Source organism: Plasmodium relictum (assembly GCF_900005765.1).
Source record: "Plasmodium relictum strain SGS1 genome assembly, chromosome: 12".
NCBI lineage: Eukaryota > Apicomplexa > Aconoidasida > Haemosporida > Plasmodiidae > Plasmodium > Plasmodium relictum.
Genome location: NC_041690.1, coordinates 592183 through 615808, shown reverse-complemented (window position 1 = coordinate 615808; position 23626 = coordinate 592183). Strand labels below are relative to the sequence as shown.

The 23626-nt window shown below is 17.6% G+C and overlaps 7 protein-coding genes across 7 annotated transcripts; 3 read left to right on the top strand and 4 right to left on the bottom strand.

Annotated features, from left to right (window-relative positions):
• Nucleotides 1-298: 298 nt before the first annotated feature.
• On the top strand, nt 299-2803 carry PRELSG_1215700 (conserved Plasmodium protein, unknown function; the record flags this gene model as incomplete). Its single annotated transcript, XM_028677935.1, has 1 exon — nt 299-2803. One exon carries the CDS (start codon nt 299-301, stop codon nt 2801-2803), a length of 2505 nt encoding a protein of 834 aa, XP_028534274.1.
• Nucleotides 2804-3436: 633 nt separating this feature from the next.
• PRELSG_1215600 (conserved Plasmodium protein, unknown function) lies at nt 3437-4462 on the bottom strand (the record flags this gene model as incomplete). The annotated part of the gene is made up of 1 exon (XM_028677933.1): nt 3437-4462. The coding sequence occupies one exon, from the start codon at nt 4460-4462 to the stop codon at nt 3437-3439; it is 1026 nt and encodes a 341-aa protein (XP_028534273.1).
• A 990-nt stretch (nt 4463-5452) lies between these two features.
• On the top strand, nt 5453-9128 carry PRELSG_1215500 (tRNA 3'-trailer sequence RNase, putative; the record flags this gene model as incomplete). The annotated part of the gene is made up of 6 exons (XM_028677932.1): nt 5453-7248; nt 7326-7572; nt 7700-7835; nt 8046-8120; nt 8224-8282; nt 8973-9128. The coding sequence occupies 6 exons, from the start codon at nt 5453-5455 to the stop codon at nt 9126-9128; spliced, it is 2469 nt and encodes an 822-aa protein (XP_028534272.1).
• Nucleotides 9129-9374: 246 nt separating this feature from the next.
• PRELSG_1215400 (conserved Plasmodium protein, unknown function) lies at nt 9375-9883 on the bottom strand (the record flags this gene model as incomplete). The annotated part of the gene is made up of 2 exons (XM_028677931.1): nt 9375-9585; nt 9828-9883. 2 exons carry the CDS (start codon nt 9881-9883, stop codon nt 9375-9377), a joined length of 267 nt encoding a protein of 88 aa, XP_028534271.1.
• A 3303-nt stretch (nt 9884-13186) lies between these two features.
• On the top strand, nt 13187-17359 carry K2 (potassium channel, putative; the record flags this gene model as incomplete). Its single annotated transcript, XM_028677930.1, has 1 exon — nt 13187-17359. The coding sequence occupies one exon, from the start codon at nt 13187-13189 to the stop codon at nt 17357-17359; it is 4173 nt and encodes a 1390-aa protein (XP_028534270.1).
• A 546-nt stretch (nt 17360-17905) lies between these two features.
• Nucleotides 17906-20517, bottom strand: PRELSG_1215200 (conserved Plasmodium protein, unknown function; the record flags this gene model as incomplete). Its single annotated transcript, XM_028677929.1, has 10 exons — nt 17906-18142; nt 18461-18640; nt 18742-18792; nt 18915-19102; nt 19174-19257; nt 19356-19409; nt 19535-19607; nt 19703-19755; nt 19874-19932; nt 20012-20517. The coding sequence occupies 10 exons, from the start codon at nt 20515-20517 to the stop codon at nt 17906-17908; spliced, it is 1485 nt and encodes a 494-aa protein (XP_028534269.1).
• Nucleotides 20518-20834: 317 nt separating this feature from the next.
• PRELSG_1215100 (plasmepsin VIII, putative) lies at nt 20835-23220 on the bottom strand (the record flags this gene model as incomplete). Its single annotated transcript, XM_028677928.1, has 13 exons — nt 20835-20854; nt 20981-21044; nt 21142-21275; nt 21368-21463; nt 21532-21591; nt 21680-21731; nt 21824-21893; nt 22007-22172; nt 22256-22317; nt 22399-22588; nt 22674-22735; nt 22936-23017; nt 23118-23220. The coding sequence occupies 13 exons, from the start codon at nt 23218-23220 to the stop codon at nt 20835-20837; spliced, it is 1161 nt and encodes a 386-aa protein (XP_028534268.1).
• Between the last annotated feature and the right edge of the window lie 406 nt (nt 23221-23626).

Below are 23626 nucleotides of genomic sequence, written 5' to 3'. Positions count from 1 at the left end.
TATGTAATTTTATTTTTTTCCTTTTAGAAATTTTATTTTATTTTTTTTTTTTGTAAAAAAAAAAAATTTTAATATTTAAAAGTTTTTAGATATTAACTTTTCTTAGGAACAATTAGAAATTATAATATCAATAATTTTCTTTTATTAAATTTAATTCATAATATTAATTATATATATATATATTTTAACAAAAAGATATTTAAAACTTTTTTTCTTTTTCTTTGATAATAATTCAAAACAAAAATAAAAATTAAAGTTCATTTAAAAGAAAATATTTTTTATAATAAAATGTGTCACTATGGAAGTAGAAATTAGTGCAGATTTCGATTTAAACATAGATTCCAATTTACTTTTTAAAGAGTTAAATTATTTTACAAATTACAAAAACACATTTAATAAATATGATGTATTATATGATGAATATGACTACGAATTGAGTGAATTAAATAATTATGAAGATTCGATTAAGAAAACATGTGATTGCTTTACATATTTTGAAAATATTGAAAATGATTTAAAAAAAATTAATGAATTAGACAAAAACACAAAAGAAAAAATTGTAGAAAGTAGTAAAATAACTAAAGAAATAGTGGATAAAATAAATATGCTAAAAAAAGAAAAATATAACATAAGAAAAAAAGAAAAAATATATAATATGATTTTACAGGAGTATAGTTTAAGCTCATTATGCTTAAATAATTTAACAGACTTAAAAATATCATTAAATATAGAATTTTTTGAATATTTGAGACAATTTGAATATACTAAAAAAAATATAATAAAATTATTAAATGAAGATTCATCAGATAAATTAAATAAATTTTATTCAAAATATTATAATAAAATATTGAATTCAGCATGTAAAAAAATGTGTTTATATATAATTAAAGAAAATAACATTTTGTATAAAAGAACTAATCAAATTATTGATTTATTATTATGTACAAATTGTGAAGAAAAGGAGAAAAGAAAAATAATAATAAAAAATTACATAGAAAAATTATCTCCAACAACAAAATTCTGCTATAAAGTTATTATTGAAAGAATAGAATATTTCAATATATGTTTAAGCAATTTTCTCCATTTTAGAAAAAAACTGTTAAAAAAAAATTATCAAGAATTAATGATTAATAAATATAAATCAATGAATAAAAAAAAATCCATAGAAGTAGATGCTAAAGATGATTCAATACAAATTTTTAAAAATTTCTTTTCTATTCTTTATTATTTGATAACATTAGAAGATAATTTCTTTAAAATGCTTTTATCATTCAATTTTTGTTATGCAAATAAAATCGCGTCTTATATCTCAATAAATTTAGAAAACACTCATAATATTCTATATAATATCATTGATGTATTACTAGTTCCTTATAAAAATTTTTTAGAAACAAATCTAAATATTTATCCTAAAAGTTATGAATCTTGCTATGAATTATTTCAAGTGCTAGACATATTTATTTTTAAACTAAGACAATTTCAAAAAAACTATGAGATAAATAGAGTTATCAGAGAAATAGTAATCGAGTATTCTACCAAAGATATTGTTTATAATAGTGATAAAAATAAAGATAATAATACAAATAAATTAGAAATCTTAAAAAGTAGCAGCTCATTTTTCCAAAGTTATGAATTAACTCTAGAAAAAAGGAGTAGCCCTTTTTTATGTGACATATCTAATAATATCATAGATGTACAAAAAAAAGAGCTTTTAAATGAGACTTTCTCAAATGAAAATAATGAAGATATAAAATATGTAAATACAATTAAGAAGGAAAAAGGAAACTTAAATGAAAATTTTATAGATAAAAAAAACGAAAATTATGAAATAAAAGAATATAACATAATAGATAGGGAAAAAAAAGAAATAGCATATAAGCATAGTATTCATAATAATGAAAATGATCCCAGTTTACATAAACCTTATAAATATGATTCAGAATGTTCTAATAAGAATATAAATAATACAACTGTTAATGAAAGAAATGTTAAAATAGAAGTAAGTTATAATTGTGAATTAAATGATAAAATTAGTTCGTTAGAAAAGTATAATTGTAAATTATTAAATTACACATTGAATATACAAAAAAACATAGAAAATGAATTCATTACATTATGGCAACAAAATGTTGTAACATTTTATTTAAGTAAGATAACCAAAAGAGAGGATTCTGATTATTTTAATGATACGTTGTTTTATATAAAAAAAATTTTTAATTCTCTAAATAATATACATAAAATATACAAAAATAGTTCTTTATGTGGAAAAAGTAATGAACAGGATTTTCAGAACGTCCTTGATATCACAATAAATCCTCTAATAAATAATGCCTTAAAAAATAAAAATAAAAATATTGAAAGTGATCATATATTTATTATAAATATATTTACATTTATACAAGAAAGTATTCAAAATTTTGAAGGCTCATCTAAATATTGTGAATTACTTACAATAATAATTAATGAAAAATGCGAAAAAATTTTAGAAACTGAAAGTTCCATTTTGATGAATTACTTGAATATAGATAAAATGTATAAAATAGACAAACTAAATGAAAATAATACAGAGGAAATAGAGATTTTTGTAGAAAATTTTTATAAATTTGTTTTTACAGAAAATTACAATAATTTTAATTTAATAAATAAAATAGAATCTAATGATCTTAAAAATAATATTAAGTCATCATTATTTCATAATATTCATAAAGAATATATGAAAATATATGAATTATATGGTGATAAGATGAAATTTAATTATTCTCCAGAACAAATAAAAGATGTTCTTTTAAAAAATTTTAAATAATGAAATATAATATTGAGAAAGAGACAAAGAGTAAGTAGAAATAAAATGAATGCTTAAATATTAGTTATAATATTTCCTTATCATGATATAAATGAAATATGAAAAAAAAATAAAATAAAATAAAAAACAACAAAAAAAAAATAAAAATGTAAAATAAGCATTAAATATATGTTCTTGTACTTAAATTTTTTTTTTTTTTTTTTTTTTTTGATTTTGATAGATGTAAAAATTTATACAAGCATATATATATTTCTAACAAAAAATACTCTTTTATATCTCAAACGAATATTAAAAAAAAAAAAAAATGTAGTATATATAATGTAGTAATTGTATTTCTTTAGTGTAATATTCATAATAAAGATAAAAATATATATATAACAAATAATGTTCTTTGTACTTTTTCCTAAATACATACAAAAAGAAATTATAAAAAATATATAACTTAATATTTTATCTGTCATTATATTTCATTTTTTTGGTTTTTTAAATTATTTACGTATTTGGTTATACATCTACTTAAATATATATTTATATAATTGAATCTTTAATTTTATGAAAGTTTTCATTTTATTATTAATAATATTCTTTTTTTTTTTTTTATTCATTAACTTTCTACTATCTTTTTTTAATTTCCTATTTTTCTTCATCACTTAATGATGATTCTTCATTTGATGATGTTTCGGATTTTTTTTCTTTTTTTCTACTTAATAAAAAGCCTAAATTTTTAAATACATTTGTACTTGAAGGGTGCTTATTTAAAATATTTTCATTTTCACCCTTGTCAGATTTAATAGAATCAGGAAAAAATAAAGAGTTCTCATTATTTAATAAGTTTTGTGAAGGATCATTAACATTATATGTTTTAGAAAAACAGGAAATTCTTGATTTTATATAACCTTCTTTAACTGACCACGCGTATATATTTATTTTTTGCCTTTTAGATATTTTAGGTTTATTATAAGAATCATAAATATTCTCCTTTAATTCCTCGTTCACTTTATAATAAATTGTAGTATTTGGAGTAGAACAAGTAATATTAACAATTAGCAAATTATCATTTTCTTGTATAGTAATTATAGGGGGAAAACAAACAGCACTATACTTTTGCAATTGAAATAATTTAGATAAATGAATTTCTTCTATATTTACAAAATTCAAAAAATGATAATTAGGATAGTATTCTTGATGAATTATTTTATCATTTATATTATCACATTCAGGTGGGGCACAAGTTGTATCTGATAATTTTTTTGAGTAATTAATTAGTTCTTGTACATTAACTAGTTCAGAATTTTCTTCTAATCTTATTCCTTCTAATCTTTTATGCGCTAATAGCCAACTGGTTTCCATCGTTTCTTTTATATTTAATAAAAAATAAAATTTTTCTCTATTGCTTATATTATCAAAAAAATCTTTATTTATTTCATATGTATTTTCTTTTTTTTCATTTTCATTGTTTACATTTTCTTCGTTTATTTTATTTTCTTTATCATTATATTCTATATCTTCTTTTACTAATTTTTCAAAGTAGGCATTGTATGACACATCTTCTGGTTTTACAATATTCTTCCATTTATTTATATCATATTTTTCAATTTTATTTTTTATTGTTAATACTATTTTATGAAAACTTTTTTCATTCTCATAATCGCATTCCATTTATTTTGTATTGTACTTAAAAATAAATTTAATTTTCTTTTCATATATTGATTATTTAGCTAAATTATATATATTTTTTTGTATTTTCTCATATGTATAATATTTTTTTTAAATTTCAAAAAAAAAAAATTTGTAGTCGTTCATGTAAATTTTTGAAAACATTTACAAATTTTTTTTTTTTTTAAATAGATGAACTCTAATACTTTTTATATTCAAATATAGGATATTTATTTTCTCTTTTTTTTTTTTTTTTTTTTTAAATAATAGAATATTCTATCTTTTTACTTCAGATGAATATGCTACTTTTTCCTTTTTTTTTTTTTGTTTTAAAAGTAAACCTCTTTATAATTTTAAAATATTGGAAAATTTCTTATGTATTTGAATTATATAATATATTCTTTGTATCTATTCTTTTTTTTAAATCCTTAGAATATATAATAAAACTGTATTTTTTGTTACATAAATTTGAACTTTTTGTTATAATTTGAAATAATATTATTATTTTAAAAGAATTAAAACTTATATATTTACTCATACAAATGTAATTTTATTATTTTATATCTTTTAGAAAAGATAAATATTATAAATAAAAATATAGTAAAGATTTCATACCCTTATCTATGCATATATATAGATGGATAATAATTTTTTTCCTCAAAACACTATATGTTTTAATTTTTTAAAGATTTTTAATTTTTATTTATGAAGTTTGTAAATACTTTATTTTTCATAATACTTTATTATTTATAGAATTAATAATCATAAAATATAAAAATATCATAAACTTGTAAAATTTATAATCTTAAGAAATTTTATTATTCTTTTTATTTTATAACTTTATTTATGTCATATATCAATTCTGTTAAAAAAAATATGTAATTTGCTTTTTTAAAGTAAAAATTTCATAAAGAGGACTAACCTAATAGAAAAATATATATATATATACTTCATTAATAGATTAAAAAAAAAAAAAAGTAAAATAACGAAAAAATGGAAGTGTATATTCAAATAATAGGTTGGCATAGATTAGCAATACCATCTAGTTTACGCTTATTTGTGAATGGGGATGTTACTCTTTTTAATTGCGGTGAAAATAATCAACGATTTTTAAATGAACATAAATTACACCTAGTTAAAATAAAAAATATATTTTTTACAAAAATTAATCCTGAAACTATTGGTGGTTTGATTGGACTATTATTAACAATAGATAATATATCAGATAATTGTATTAGTATATATGGGCCCAAACCGATAGAAAGAATTATTAACAATTTTACCTCTACTTTCGCGAAAATGAAAAATATAAAAATTAAGGTATATGAAATTTCTAATAATATATCACCAATAATTTTAAAAGGAAACGTCGTGATAACTCCCATAATACTCGATGAAAATAAAATTCTTCTAAAGGAAAATATGAATATAATAAATGATGATATAAGCTATATAAACACAAATAAAAAGAAAATTATTAAAAAAGATAGTATGAGTTATGAGAAAAAAAACTTTTACCATAAATATGGGGATAAGCCAAAAGAAGAAGATCCTGAAGATACATATTTAAATAACCTTAAAAAAAGAAAGATGGATAAAAATTATGGAGATAGAAATGGAAATGAAAGTGTGACAGAATATGAAAATAAATTTGAAGAAAAGAATCAAAATAATAATTTAAGTGAAGATGAAAATAAAAAAAAAAACAATAATATAGCATTTAATAGCATTTGTTATTTAATTGAATGCCCACAAACATTGGGGAAATTTCATCCAGAGAAAGCTAAAAGTTTAAATATTCCATCGGGAAAATATTATGGCATATTAAAATCAGGAAAATCTATTACAATAAATAATAAAATAATAAAAACTGAAGATGTTTGTGATAAAAATATAGATGGAAGAAAATCATTAATTATTGATTTATTAAACAGTGAAGATATAAATTGTTTAATTAAAGAAATAACAAATAAAGAAAATTTTTATTTAAAAAATTTAGAATACGTTTTTCATTTATCCTGTGACGAAATTACCAATTGTAAAAAATACAGAGATTTTTTTTTAAGTTTAAAAAACGTAAAAAATATTAAATGCAATCAATCCAATAGTTCATTAAGTGTATGCCCTTTTGTTTCCTCTTCTTCATTAAACAACTTTCTTTCTAAATTATTACCAAACATTTTTTTAAAGTATAAACCTGATACACCTATATATAATATGTCATATTTATTGCAAAATGACAAAGAAAAAAAAGATCCAATTATGATAAGAAATTCTTTTGTAAATGAAAAAAATGAGACAGAAAATGTTATACAAAAAAATACTAATTTAAATAATATAAACGATTTATCAGCAGAAGCAGAAAATGAAATAATAAATGAAAAAAATGAAAAAAATAATTCTTATCTTTTATATAACCCATTAACAAAATTTATTCTACATCCTTTTCATAAGATTAATATATGCACTAGTGAAATGTTATCTGATTTATATCCAAACATTTTCAATTACTCAAAAATATCAAAAGTGTTAAAAGAAAATGAAGACTTAATAAAAACCTTTGAAAATTTTAATCAAACAAAATTTTCTAATTTTTCAGAAGTACCTTCTTTTTATTTTCTTGGTACTGGATGTTCTATGCCTTCGACTTTTCGTAACGTATCTGGTATACTTTTAAATATTCAAAAAAATTTTAGTATTGTTTTGGACTTCGGGGAAGGTTCTTTGTACCAGTTATATTGGATGAGTAAATCGTGGATACATTTTTCTGAAATTATTAAATCAATCAAGTATATATATGCCTATATCCATTCATTACTTATTTTTTTATAGTATTTTAAATAAAATTTTTTTTTCGTTCTTTTAGAGTAATATTTATATCACATTCCCATGCAGATCATCATGCGGGTCTTTATTATTTATTATATATAAGAAAGATATTTTTTCCTAATTTAGATCATCCAATATTGTTAATTCCAATAACTTTAAAAAGTTGGATGAATTTATTAAATGAGTTATTTTTTGATAAACCGGTAAAAGTTATATATAATTCAGAAAATTTAGAAATAAAAGAAAAAATCGAAGAAGATTTTTTAAATATGCAGCTTTTTAAGGTATAATTAAATATATCACGAAATTTTTCTATTTATTTTAAATAAATATTAGAATGCCTATGTTTTAAGGTGAATTTTATATAATGTTAACAAAAAAAAAATAATTTGATATTACTTCATTTCTTAGGTTAATCATATTAATGAATCATATGGTGTCAAAATTGAAAACAAAAATATTGGTTCCGTTGTATATTCAGCCGATACACGACCTTGTAGTAATATCAAAAAATTTTCAAAAGGATGCAATATTTTAATCCATGAAGGTATTAAAAAAAAATTATTTTCAATTATAATTTTTCTATATTTAAAAAATGATTTTTTAAAAAGTTTTTAAACAGAGTAAAAATACAAATAAAAAAAAAAATTTAATAATATAAATGAAATGTGATAAGATAAAAAAAAAAAAAATTATATTAAAATAATTTGTATATATATATTATAAAATAAATGTTTCCTCTTTAATTAATACTTAGCTACATTTGATGATGAATTATTAAACGAAGCTATTCAAAAAAAACATTCTACTACACAAGAAGCAATGCAAATAAGTAAAATAACATCCCAAATATAAAAAAAATTATAATTTAATTTTATCACATATATTTATGCACTTAAAAATATGTAAATACATATATATATTTATATATATAGGTTTAGAAGTTAAATGTAAAATATTAATATTAACACATTTTAGCCAAAGATACCCAAAGGTAACAAAAAAAAAGAAAAAAGAAAATTCATGAATTTATAAAATAATTGGCAATTATATAAATATCAAAAAAAAAATAAAATAAAAAACAAAAAGATTTATAATATATAACCTAATTTAAAAAAAATATAGCATATCCATACATATTTATTTTATAAAATGTCTATTAATAATTAAAAAATGGAAAGATCAAGTAAAATTGGCTAATTATAAATGTACGGAATATGTAATGTGTTAACTATTCCACTCAAAAAAAAAAATTAAAAAAACTATAAAAAAGAAAAATACTAAAATTCTACTAATTTTTAAAAATCAAATAAAAAGGGAAAAGAAATTAGCATTATAATAAAATCGCTATTTTTATATGTAATTTAAGTAGTAAATGTATAAAGAATAAAGAGAGGAATTAAATTTTATAACAATTTTCTAAATAACAATAGAAAAAAAAAAAACACAAACGAAATTTAAGAATAGTAAATAAATATTTTTAATTTAATAAATTAAACAAAACTTTTAATTTATAATTAAAAAAAAGAATAAAATAAAATAAAACACTAAAATAAGAAAAATAACGCAAGAAGCATGAGTATTTCTTTTTTTTTTTTTTTTTTTTTTTGAATAAAGAAATAATTAAAAAATAAGTAGTATTAATTGTTTTTTCTTAATTATTTTTATTTTTATTTTTTTCTAGGTCCCCAAATTAAATAAGCAATCATCCACTGAATTTAATGAAATTATTAGTAAAACAATATATAGCTTCGATTATATGTGTATTCCTTTAAATTTAATAAATGAATTACCTCATTATTTCAATATTTTATTAAATTTATTAGAAAAAATATTTTAAGAAAAAAAAAATGCAGAATAAATGAAAAATATATAGAAGAAAGAAAATATATACATTTAATAAAATATAAATTTCATAGAAATGGAGATGAAAGAAAAAATACAAAATATAAATGTAACAAATTGAAATATAAACTATATATATATATATATGTATATAATTTATAGGACTAATTTTAATATATATATGGCTAATTTAACGAACGAAAAATTGCTCATATTAAAAACAAATTAAAAATATTGAATTTTATTTTTTTATATTAATGTTTTGTTCATGTAATTTTTTCATATCACAAAATTTATTGAAAGCTCCATTTGAAAAATATTGATGTTGGTAAGTTTTAAAGTTTCCCCATTTGGTTAAATGAAATGGCTTATTAAACTTTTGAGATTTATATTCTTCTTTTACCAACCATTTACTAACATTCCATCTTGGGGACATGTGATATCTCTTTAATCTACATTAATAATTATATTAACAAAAAAATAATTTTCCTTTTTATATGTAAAATGAAAAGATATTTTCATAAATATTTAAATGTGAAATGTTTATATATAAAATAAATATGTATTAACACAATATATTTTTAATATATTGTAATTTAAACTTAATTTACATTTAAAACATTATTTTATAATATAATTAACTAAATAAAAAAAATAAAGCAATTTATGCAAATTTATTAAATTTTTGCTTTACTTATATGTCCATGATGTGTTCCATCTTAATAAATATGATTTACTTAAATTAAGCATTTTAACAATTAATGAACTTAAAAATACATAACAAAAAATTTAAAATTATTAAATTGATTAACACAAATACTTATTTTTTTTTTTTTATGAAAAAGCAAAACTTTATTAAATATAATAATATATATATTTGTTGTAAATTCTGAAGCAATGCTTCCAACTAATAATAGGTATTCATTTTTCAAATAAAAATATCTATTATTTTATCAAATCACTAAAAGGTAAATCATAAAAAAAAAAAAAAAAGAGAGACAACACTTAAAAACTTCTCATTTTTAGTAAATTATACTACATGAAAACTAACATAGAAAATTAAGCAAATCCCCAAATATATTATAGTAACATATATATAAAAAAAAAAAAAATATATGTATCAATAAAATATCTGAAAAGGATTCATTTTTCTTAACAATCAATAAATATCTTAAATAAAAAATTTAACTATAGTCAAATTAAATATAATAATATAAAAATAATTCCATTTTTAAAAATAAATGTTTACTTTTTTTTTTTTATATTAAATTATTTTAATAAATATGAAAAATTTATAAAAAAAAAAATGTTCATTTATAAAATTTTAGTTTTGTTTACTAACTAAATTTTTTTTTTTTTTTTTTTTTTTTGCATGAAGAAAAAAATTTTAAAAGTGCATTTATTGAATTGCTATTTATAACTAAATTCATTGTTATATATAGTTACTTTCTTAAAATAATAAAAATACAAAATTAAAAATTTAAGAAAAAAGGTATTTAACCAAAAAAAATTTTTTTTAGCACCTCATTTTATTTTTTACTTTGTACAAACTATAGTAAAAAAAAAAAAAAAAAATCACATATACTCAAATTTATTTTTTCTGTATGTATTAAAATCAAAAAATGTATTACTATAATTATTATGTTTCCATTTTTTCATAAACTTAAAAATTTCTTTTTTCTTGATAAAAATCCAAAGACACTAAACTATCTTAATATTATGAACTTATATTTTAGGATATTTGTACATTTATTTCATCCCTTAGAATTACCACTTTTTTATTTTGATATTTTTTGTCATCAAAAAAGATATTCCTTAATTTATCATACTCAATGATATGATACTATTAAATTTTATGTGAACATTAAAATAAAAAAATATGACAGTATATTTTTATAAATTAAATTAGAAATATAAAAAAAAAAAGAATTTCTCAAAATTTACTTTTCAAAGTTATGCATTTTTATGGATGTGTTAATTTTCTTTTTTATTCATGAATTTATATTCATGCTTTTTTCATTTTTTTATTTGATATTAAATTTTAAAATGAAAAAGAAACCAAATTATAAGTGAAATTGAAAAAAAATTTTGTTTAAAAAGAAGAATTGCCAAAATTAAAAGTTATAAAGGAGTAATAAAAACCTCTTTTTTTGTTAAGCTTTTTTTATGTATTATTTATTTTTACTATTAACCATTTTACGAAAAAGTGGTTATTTTTTGATAGCAAACATAAAAAAAAAAAAAAAGAAAAAAGAATAAATATAAATTACAATAAAATATATTACTATATTTTTTTTGCTTATATATCTTTATTAATTTTGAGAAGACTAAAATATTGATTATTAACCGTTTCTACAACAATAAAAATAAAAAAGTAATGCTACATTTAAAAAGAGCATGAATATATATATATGTAAAAATTTATTTAAAGTTATTTCCATTAAGCTTAATTTAAAATGATTCAATCATTGCTACCCCTAATATTAATACAAAATTTAATAAAAAACTCTATATTCTTAATTTTTTTTTTTTTTTTTTTGATACTTTTATAAAGAAAAGATACATTTAAAAAAAAAAGTAACGCAAAGAAAATCCTTTAGCTTAATCATTATTTTTATGTTGCCTTTAAAACATAATATATTATATAAATAAAAAATATAATAATTAGAAATAAAGAAGTTCGTTAATTGGATTTAAAACAAGTAACCATAATATATAAAAATATATATATTCTAAGCTAACATAAGAAAAATTTAATTATACATTTTTTAAAAATCATAATGTTTATATGCATAAGACAAGTATAAATATATGATAAGATATACTTTTAATGTAAAAGAAATTTTAACTTTTACTTTATTTTTCTATTTCTATTTTAAATTATATCATTTATTATATACTTAAAAAAAACGTAAATAATAATTATTTTCTAGTGCATAGTAAACAAAATTTTAGTTATGTATATGTTTTTAGTAATTTTTTCATTTTACTTTTTTATTTCTTTTCTTTTTATTTTTTAATGTCTTTTCTCTCAGCTTTTATTAAATTATATTGTCGTAATTTTTTTCTTTTAGAAAATAAAAATATAAAGCAAGAAACTTAATAGATAACACTTAAAATAGTATTTATGCAAATCACATTATAATCTTATTTTTTTTTTGTAAAATGCATATAAATTGAATATTATTTATTCTGTTCCTAATGATTTATTAAAATATATCATATCAAATTATATTTATTACAATTTTATTCAAAAAAAATAAAAATATCATATTGCAATAAAATAATTATTATTATATAAATAATTATTTCTACTTTATTATTTTATTTTTAAATATTTTTTCATTAATTCTCATTTTATTTTTAAGTGGCATTATTATTTTTATCTATAACGTCTACTTTTGTACTTAATTTTTGGCTGCCAACAATTACATTTTTTTTTAATTTAATATTATCATTTTGTTCAAATTAAAAATTTAATTTTTATGAAATACAAATCTATATTTAAATTTTGTTAATTCTATTCACATATATATATGTATTTTTCTTATTTATTTATTTTTTTTTTTTGTTTATATATGTTTTATTAGTAAACATTTTCGCATAAATTCAAACGTAAAGAATTTATCTTAAATAAATGGAAAACAACGTCATGAAAAGGGAAAATTATACTATTTTTTAGAAAAAATATTAAAAAAATAGATCTATTATAAAGTTAGAATAATACTTATTTAGTCATAATTTTGAAAAAAAAATATTTTACGTATGTATAAAATAAGGGATGTACTAAGAAATATGATTATATACAAAAAATAATATATGAATATGCATGTATAAAATTGTTGTGAAATGAATATTTAAGTAATAAAAGTAAAACAAAATTTGATACAAAAAAAAAAAAAAAAAATGAAAAAGAAATATATAAACAGTGAATAAAAAAAAATAGATATTAAGAATAAATGAAGAAAAAGTAAATATTTTTATTTACTTGGAAATTTTTTTTTCTAAATAGAACTTTTTTCTTTAAAATGAATATATATGAAATAAATCAAAATGAAAAATTATTTATTTTCTTTAAAAGACTTATTTTTTTTAGTGAAATGTATTTTTAAATATTTCCTTATAATGTTAAATGGACTATATCTAATAAAATTAGTAAAAAGTTCTATAGAGAGCATGAACTTTATAAACGGAATAACATGTTTAATAATAGGTTTTATATTAAAAATAGTGTTAATAACAATAAATTGTATATATTTTATGAACATATACAAGTTAAAAATATTTAAAAGAAAGAGTTTTTTAAATTTATTTAATTTTACTAGAATAAATAGGAATATTAATTCGACAACTATAGAATCCGATGACTTTGAATATAAAAAATTGATTAAAAAATTCTTTTTTAAGAAAATTTTTTATTCAATAAAAAAAAAACATAAAGTGATAGAATTATATATCCTCAAAATATATAATAGTGCATTTAATTATTATTTTTGCAATATAAAAGATACGTTATATACAATAATATGGTTTATTAGCTTATATTATTGGAGGAGAGATTCATACGATACTATGTGGAATTTCAATAGAATACCTACATATATATTTAACATTTTATTTGTTCTTTTATCAACATCTTACGTTGATTTAATTATAATTATACTCAGTTATAACAAATCTAAATATTCCGTGATGAAATCGAAATTGCTAATAGATGTATTTTTTAGTGCTCCAAGTGCTTTTTTTTTTTCTAAACATTTCTTTTTTTTTGAAAATCAAACAGATTTTTATTTTATGATGGGATTTTTAAGAAACATCAAAATATTTTTAAATGTATCATATGCTATAATAGAACATAATTCTATTCTAACAAAAACAGAAATTAAGATTATTAGAATTGTTTTAGGAGTTCTATTATTATGTAATGCATTTGCCTCAACTATTTATACTATTCAAGCTATTCATCCTTATAATTTGAAAAATGGTAATATCAATTATTTTCTTAATAGCTATTTAGATTATTTCTATTTCTCCATAATATCTATATCAACAGTGGGATATGGAGATATTTTTCCAATTAATAAATTAAGTAAAGTAGTATGTATTTTTTTTATATTTTGGACTTTTATTTGGGTTCCAATACAATTTAATGATTTAATCATTTCCATTTTTTCAAAAAAAAAAACTTACGGAAAACCTAGTATGAACAATAAAAAATTTATTCTATTAATAGGGGATATTGAACCGCAACAGTTAAATGTTTTTCTTTTTGAATCCCTTGCTTATGGAAACAAATTAAAATTTCACTTACTAACTAGTTATCCTATAAATTTTTATAAGGATCAAATAAAACTAGCTGATTATTTTTCCATATCCTTATATATTCAGAATTCAGATTTAAATGAAAAAGAAAATATTAATTTATTATCTACCATTAATGCTCATAATGCTTATTATTTGTTTTTACTTTCTAATAAGTTTCATAATAGTCGTTATAATATAGATACCAAATCTTTCACAAGATTATTAATTTTAAAAAATTTTTTATTAGGAAAAAAAAAGGTAGTTATCGAATTAAGAAACAATTGTATGTCAAATATTATTAAATCAATTGGCTATGAAAATTTTGTTATTGTCAATTTAAAATATTCTTTAATTGTTAAAAATATAAAATATCCCGGATTTATAACCTTAATTTTAAATTTATTTACTGCATATAATTATGATATATATTCATATAATTTAGACAAGTTATATTATTTTACATCATTACAATATAAATATGAATTTACTAGAGGATCTAGAGCCAAAATTTTTTCATTTCCTATTCATAAAAATATGGTTGGATTAAAATTTGATAAATTATTTTATAAATTATATGAATCACTTGGTATTATACTATTAGGTATTGAAACTAATAGCATTATTTCATTTAAAAGAAAACATAAAACAAAGAGCTTTTATATGAATAATTTAATTAATATAATAAGAAAAAAAAAAAAAAAGAATTTTAAATTTATCTATTTACATTTATTGAAAAAGTATATTCAACCATTTAATTATATACAAAAAGAAGATGAACACAATAATAATGTATATAATAATAATAATAACTATGTAAAACATACAAACAATAAAAAATCTATGAATAAAAAATGCAGTTTTTCACCAATAGAAGATGGTAATATATCAAAGCAAAGTATGCTCATTGATTATAATAATAATAATACAAACTATGAATATTCATATAATAGTGAAAATTCTTCTAAAAAGTATAAAAATATTACTAATGATAATAGTAATATTCATAATGATAATTTTTTTAAAAAAAGCAGTTATTCTGAAAATTACAAAAATTTCGGTAATATATGCATAAATATTAATATTGATAGTTTTGATAATAATTTAAAACGAAGATATCCAAAAAAAAGAGAGAAATTTTCTGAGAATATAGAAAGATTCGATAATAAATTATGCGATAGAAAAAAAAACACCCTATCTATCAAATACAATAGCCAAAATAAGAAGAATAAAAACAATAAGAAGCTAAAATGCTATCTAAATCTTTTGGGGAAAAATTATATTATGAAAAACAACGATAAATGTATTGTTATCGCAAATTCTAGGAAAGTCATAAAGTATTTATCAAAAGCAAAAGATTTATTTTGGTTATTTGAAATTAAAAGTAAAAAGAAAAATAAAATTTCTTATGATTTAAAATCCGTTATAAAAACCAAACAATCCTTTAATAAATTTTTTACTAAAGATATAAAAAAAAAAATGCCTAGTACATCTTTAGAGAATAAAATATTATTTAAAGAAAATGAAAACATAATAGCAATAAATTATCATGATTTATTTAATAATTGTAAAATTTCTAAAATTTTCTCAAAAAAAAGTTATGATTATAAAAAAAAATATAAAATACTTTTATATCAAGATATCAAAAAGAAATATGAAGTACCAAGTTTGAAACTACATAATAATAACAATAATTATGGAAATGATAATGGTAATTGTGATAATAATACTACTTATGATAATGATATATTTAGATGCAGAAAATATTCAAATGTAATTACTTATGAATATGATAATACAGATAAAAATGTGAAAGAAATAAATCATTTTTATAAAGATTATAATTTAGTAAATAGAAATAGCAAAAAAAAAAAAAAAAAAAGTTTTATAACTAATTTTAATGATACTGAACTATTACATACAGATTACACACAGTTAAATAAAAATAAAAAAAATTACTTTATCTATAAAAAAAAATTGAAAAAGAAAACTTATTTAAATAAATATTTCAATCTTAATGAAATAGAAAATTTGAAAAAAAGTAGTCAAACAAAATATAATTATACATTAAAAAATGCAATTGCCTATTCCTATATAGAAGCGTATGAAAAATATTTTCAAGAGAATAATAATAATAAATTATTATTAATAATAAACTGCACATCAAATATAATACAATTAATTAAAATGATAAATAATAAATGCAAATATAACGTTATTATATTAACTGATGAAATACCACATATTAATATTTTTGATATGCATAAATATAATATTGTTTTTATAAAATTTAAGTATTTAGATGACTATAATTTAGTAAATGCAGGACTGATAAAAGCAGACTATATATTAATATTGCCAACTAAAATAAATGATGTAAATGAAATAAATGAAATAGATATGAATACAATAATATTAACAAGAAAAGTAACGCAACTATTGAAAAAAATAAAAAAAACATATTATATAAACAATATAATTACAGAATTAATTAATCCTGCAAATGTCATTTTTCTTGAAGAAAATAAAATGATAAAATTAATGGATAAAAAATCTCCATATTGTGATTTTTTTCCTTATGTAAATTCATCCAAATTTTATTCAAGTAATATTATTTGCGAAACTATGTTATATAATTTTTTGACTCATCACAAAAGTTTCTCTAAATTTTCAGTTTGTAATGATACTTTGGAATGTTTAATAAAACATGTAAGTATTATATATATATGTGATTTGAATAAATATTTTGATTTCTCTTTTAAAAAAATTAAAACTTTTCGTGATATTTTTTATTTTTTATCAAAAAGGCATATTACTATTCTTGGTTTATATAGAAGAGGAGATAAAAATATTCCTTTTTATATTTATACAAAGCCAAGTGAAAGTTGTCTATTAAGATTTGATGATATAATTTATGTTATGTAAAATGTTACTTTTTATTTTATTTTTTTTTTTTTTAGTTATTTTCTACATTTGTATATGAAAATTTTTTATTAAATTATTTTTTATATAAATCACTTAAAAATAACATTTTATATAACACATTTTTAAAAATACAAAGCATTTTTTTTTTTTAATATCTCTATTCTCTATTAACATATTTTGTATTCTTAAACTTTTTAAAAGAAAAAAAATAATATATCTTTAAACAAATTAATTTTTTTTTTTTTTTTTTAATTTAATTCATAAATACTACATGAAATATTTCAAATAGTAAATTAAAAGAAAAAGTAATATTTTTATTAAGAAGACTTGAATTTAAAGATATGTAATCTCCCATTTTGAGATAAAATGCAGTAAATTACTTAAAATATTATTTATAATATTCAAAACTTTTTAATATCTATAGAAATAATTTCATATTCTTTATTTGAAACAAAATACATTAAAAAAAAATCGTTGCATTCATTACACTTTTTTTTATGTTTAATTTATCCATATACAGTTGTTCTTTATCTAATGGTATATATTTTAAAGAACACATATAGCTCCTTTTGATTCACACATAACATTTTTACATAATATTTTTCTGTAAAATTCTAAATTTTTTTGAGAAATAAGGTCTCTAATAAATACTAAGTATTGATAAAAATCGTCAATTACTTCTTTGAAATCATCGTCTTCATATTTAGATGCTTTTTCTTCAACACCAATAGTATTAAAATTAAAATTATTTACTGCTATACTGTAGTCTTCAGATAAATTTTTCTACATAGAAATTGAAAAATATTAAAAATACTTTTTTATAAAATGTAAATAAAATTAACAAAAACATATGCAATTCTACATATAGAAAGATTGAAATTGAAATATAATGCATGAACAATAAAATGTCAGAACAAAATTATAAATGAAATGAACAGTACATAAATGTAATATAAAATAAAAATTTTAAATTATAATATGATATTCTAATGTACTAAAAACTTAAAAATTATTTATAGCATATAAAAATATTATATAAAGAAAAAATAAAAAAAAAATAAAAAACTAATAATATTAGTTTATATTTTATTTTTATATTACTGTGCATCTAATCTGATATTTATTAAAACTGTGATGAACTATGTATAAAATGTTGTAATAATTATTTTTCTCATTTTGGCAAAGTCTCAAAGTTATAGAACTATAAATATCGTATAAATTTTCTTCTTTCGGAGCCAAGTAAATTATGTTTTCTTTTCCTATTTTTTCTTTGGTAGGTATCTTTTTAAAAAAAATAAAATAAAATAATTTTTAAATTTTAAAAGAGTTTATAATATATATTTTCATTTTTGATATTTTTATATGCTTTTTTTTTTTTATACCTTTTTTTTGAATTTTTTAGAAAAACTGAAAAAGCCAAGAATTTCATTTTTCTTTAAAAAAACGAACCTATTTTTTATTTTATTTTCTCTTAAATTATTTTATTTTATTTTTTTTTAACAAATTCTAAATATTTTGAAAAAAAATAAAAAAAAAAGAAACTATTTTATATTACTTCAAGAAAAGGAATAGTAAAATTTAAAGCACTTTCAATTTGAAATGAAAAAAGAATAACATCAGAATATTTTAATTTGGCACATGTAAAAGCGTCTTTTAAAAATATTTGTCTTTTCGTTTTTATTTTATTGTTCTTAAGATTAGGATAGCTTATGGTATAAATATTGAAATTTAATTCTTCTGTAACTATGTATTAATAATAAATCATTTATATATATTTATTATATATTTATTATTTATTTATATTTAAAAAATACTTTTTAATAGTTTAGACTTCATCCAATCATCTGTGCTCATGGGCCCAAAAAAGACAACATTGTATTTACCATCTTTTACTAACTCTAAAAAAAAAAAAAAATTAATAGAAAAATTATTTAGTCTAATTTATTTATATATATATATATTTTTTTTTTTTTTATTTTTTTTTTTTTAAAATAACTTTTTTTAAACGAAATTCCTTCATATTTACATTGTAATACACTTTGACTATTTACTTTTGAAAAGAAATTTTAAAAATTATAGTATTATAAAAAAAAAAAAAAAAATACATATACATAAGTGATAATATATATAAAAAATAAATATATAGAAATATATTCTTATTATTTATATACTTACCATTAATTAAAGCTATTATTAATATAATAATTAAACCAAATATAGCACATTGAATAGAACTTATAATTCTTAACTAACAAAAAAAAAATAAAAAAAATTAAAATTGAAATTATAGAAATAAGATGAAATATTTAAATTTTTTACCTATTTTTATATATTTTTTCTTACCGATATAATGCTTTTATTATTTTTTTCCTTGCAAAATGATCCATATATTGAAGCTTGAAAAATAAATAATAAAATTGACATATAAAAAAGAAAAAAATAGTTCTAATAAAATGAAAATAGTGAAACAATTTATAGAAATTTCTATATATTTTTTAAAAGTTATATTTTTACCAACAACCCATCCTAAATAAGGTAAAAATGAAAAACCAGAAAAATAAAAAATTCTAACACTTCAAGAAAAAAAAAAAAAAAATTATGTAAAAAAATATCGATAATGAAACAAATGTATATATTTTTGTCTCTATATACATTTTTTCATCTCTACTAATAGTTGGATCAAAAGGATTTTTAAACAATTCTGAAAATTTTAAAAGTTCGAAGCTTTCTAATAAGCATTGAACTTCATTATCATATTTATTATAGAGATTATCAATGGTTTTAAATTTTATTTCGTTAGTTTCATCATTTTCATTTATTTGATTTTCTAAAATATTTACATCTGGAATATTAGTGGAATAAGTATATTCCATTTCTAGATCATTTTCAATATTTCCATTATCCTTTAAGCTTTGTATTTTATCATTATTTTTTATTTCTTTAATATTTTTTATGTTTTTATTTGAATCCTTATCTTCTTCTGATTTTTCCATTTTTTTAAATTCTACATTTTCACTTTCTTTATTGTTATCAAATATCTCTTCTAAACTTTTCATTGAAGAATTTTTTTTACCAAATAAAAGCTTTTCTTCCATTAACTCATTATTTTCTTGGATGTGTTCACCTTCAGCTATTTTTGATTTTCTTTTCCTTATCATTTTTTTTAATTTTAATAAATATATTTTAACATAAATAATTGTTAATTTACTTTAAATTTATAATTTTAATATAAACAAAATTTTAATTTTAACAATTTCCTAAAATTATAATATTATTTATTTTTTATTAGTATATCTTATGTTCAATCGTATATATGTTTTCAATTATAAAAATTCTTTAGAATATGGGATATGTTATAAATATTTCATTATAAATAGACACACATGGAAAAAAAAGGAAAAACATATATGCATACATAAATAAACATTAGTTGAATATAATATTATGTGCATTATTGAAAAAAAAAAAAATATAATTATATAGATTTCGCTAAACCTAAAAAAAAAAGAAATAGAAACATTGACTATTTTATTAAAGAATCCATGAAAAAATAGAAATATGCTTATATTAAAAAAAAAATTATAATTTATAATTTTTTTTTTTTTTTTCTAATAGAATAACCAATTTTCATGTTATCTTTTACAAATATTGCGTAATATTTTTGTAAAAATATTTGTCCTAGAATCTAAAAAGAAAAAAAAAATAAATTTCATAGTTTTTTTTTCATATTTAACATATATATATATATAATACATATTCTATATAATAAAAAAAAAAATTACGTATAAATATCCAGTAGTAGAAGAAATGTTAATTGGCATAAAAGCAAAATTGCAAGGTACTTTTAAAATAGGGTCAAGTCTAAATGAATTTACAATATAATCTTTGGGTGTTAATTCATATTCTTTATGAGTGCCTATTAAAATAAATAAATTATAAAGAAAATAAAATATAGTAATTATTTATACATTTTACAAAGTACAGAATTTTAGTTAAATTTAAAAATACCATTTTCATCACTTAAGATGAAAGAAAAATTTTTTAAGAACATTTTATTATAACACGACTTTCCAGGATTTAATAAATTAGTTAATAACATTAAATCTAATAAATTTTTTATTAATATATTTATAGTAATATTTATTTAGAAAATTTTTTAAAAAAAAATTTACCATCCTTTGGACCAGCTATACTTGATGTTCCAGTGTCAATGACCGCTTCACAATATCCGTCTTATAATAAAATAAATATTAAAAAAAAATCAACTTTTTAATTAATTGAAATTATTTATTTATTTATTTATATTATTTTTTTATAAACCATTATTTTTTGAGCATACATCTAAAAACACATCGTTAATTTTTAATCCTATCTGTATTTATAATATGTATTTCAAAATATTTCTTTTTTTTTTTTTTTAAACATTTCTTTACTATTTATATTTAAAATAAAATTATTCATTACCATTTTTACTGCCCAATACTTTTTAGATGAAACGTCAAACCAATCTATTTCTGAATTTGGTTCTATAAACCTTAATAGAAAAATAAATAATTAAAATATTTAAAATATAGTTCACATTATATAAGGCGTAAATATATATATATATTTTTTTATTTATATAAATATATTTTTTCTTATTTTTACTTTTTATCATAGCCCCCAAATGTTATTGCACCATCGTCATTGAAATTTTTGGGATAATAAATTGAAAAAATGTTTCTTTTTGAACTAATCTTTGGTATATTATCATATATTAATTGTTTTTTTGTATTATCTTCTGAAATTCCTAATCCAAATAATCCATCAAATACTGAAAAAAAAAGAAAAATTATGTATTTTTACAATTCATGATTGTGTGAATTCAAAATAAATATTTTTTTTTTTTTTTTATACACATATCAGAAAAAGGGTCATCAGACATATAACTAGCTACTCCAAATTCTTGGTTATTTACTCTTAAAATTATAATTTAAATTTTTTTTTTTCTACTTCATGTCCCATCATTTTTTTTTTTTTAATTATTTATATTTCATTACTTAATATCTCCTAAATGGATATCGTCAGATACGTATATCATTTGAATTTTTCCAGTTCCAAAAAAAATTTCTACAGGATTTCTTTTTTTAACTAATTTATAATTTTTTGAAATTTTTTGATCATATTTTCTTTTATTATTACAAGCCTTTGCATAACAATTCTTTGATGGGATCCATAAATTTGTGCTACCTTTTTGAAAAAAAAAATTTTTAACGAAATTATATAAACATAAATACATATATGGATCTTTTTTATTTTTTTTATGATAGCTAACCAGTATCAAACAAAACTTTAAATATCTGAGGAGGATTTCCTATACTTATTTCACCAATAAATCTTATAATTTAAAAAAATATATATAAATATATAAAAATGATATATAGAGAGAAAAATGCAATTAACCTAAATTTATTTGATTATATTTTTTGAATTATATAAAAATAATTTTTTTTTTTTTGCAAATATAAAAATGATCCTATATATAAAGATATTCTTAGAATTGAAATAAAACAAAATAAAATACATTTTATATTTACTGCCTATTGATGTAACCTCCCTTTAGTATTATTGTAGAGATCCCATTATTTTTATTTTCAAAATTTAATTCATTTTTTTTTCCTTTTTAGTAATAAAAAATTATATTTTTAAAAGATAAAAATGAATTATTTTTAAAGAACAATAAAAGTAAAAAAAATTTATTTAAATTTATAAAGGATACCTGAGGTACTACATTTAGATACACGCAAATTTTCTTTTAATGAATATACAAAAACAATATTAGTTACAAACAATAAAACAAAATAGACAAAAAAAATATTCATTTTGAATTCTTTTATTATAAAAAGGAATTATACAAATTAAGCAAGTTCAAATGATATAAAAATATTTTATTATTTTTATTATTTTCTCTTTTTTTTTAAAAAATAGTTCCATCTTACAACCAAATAGAAAAGTTTTTCTTACAGTTTTTTGTTTTTTAAAATAGTTTTATAGAAAGATAAGAAAGAAAAAAAAAGGAATAAGAAAATATTTTTTGTGTACATACATTTATATACTAATAATATTTATATTTTTAAATAATAAAAATACTGCGTTTCCCACTTTAAGAATAAATTTACTGATATTCATAAAATTAAAAAAATAATTTAATAATTATAAAAATTAAAAACAAAATTTTTTAAAGGACATTTAAAACAACTTAACACAAAAAAAAAAAAAAAAAAGACA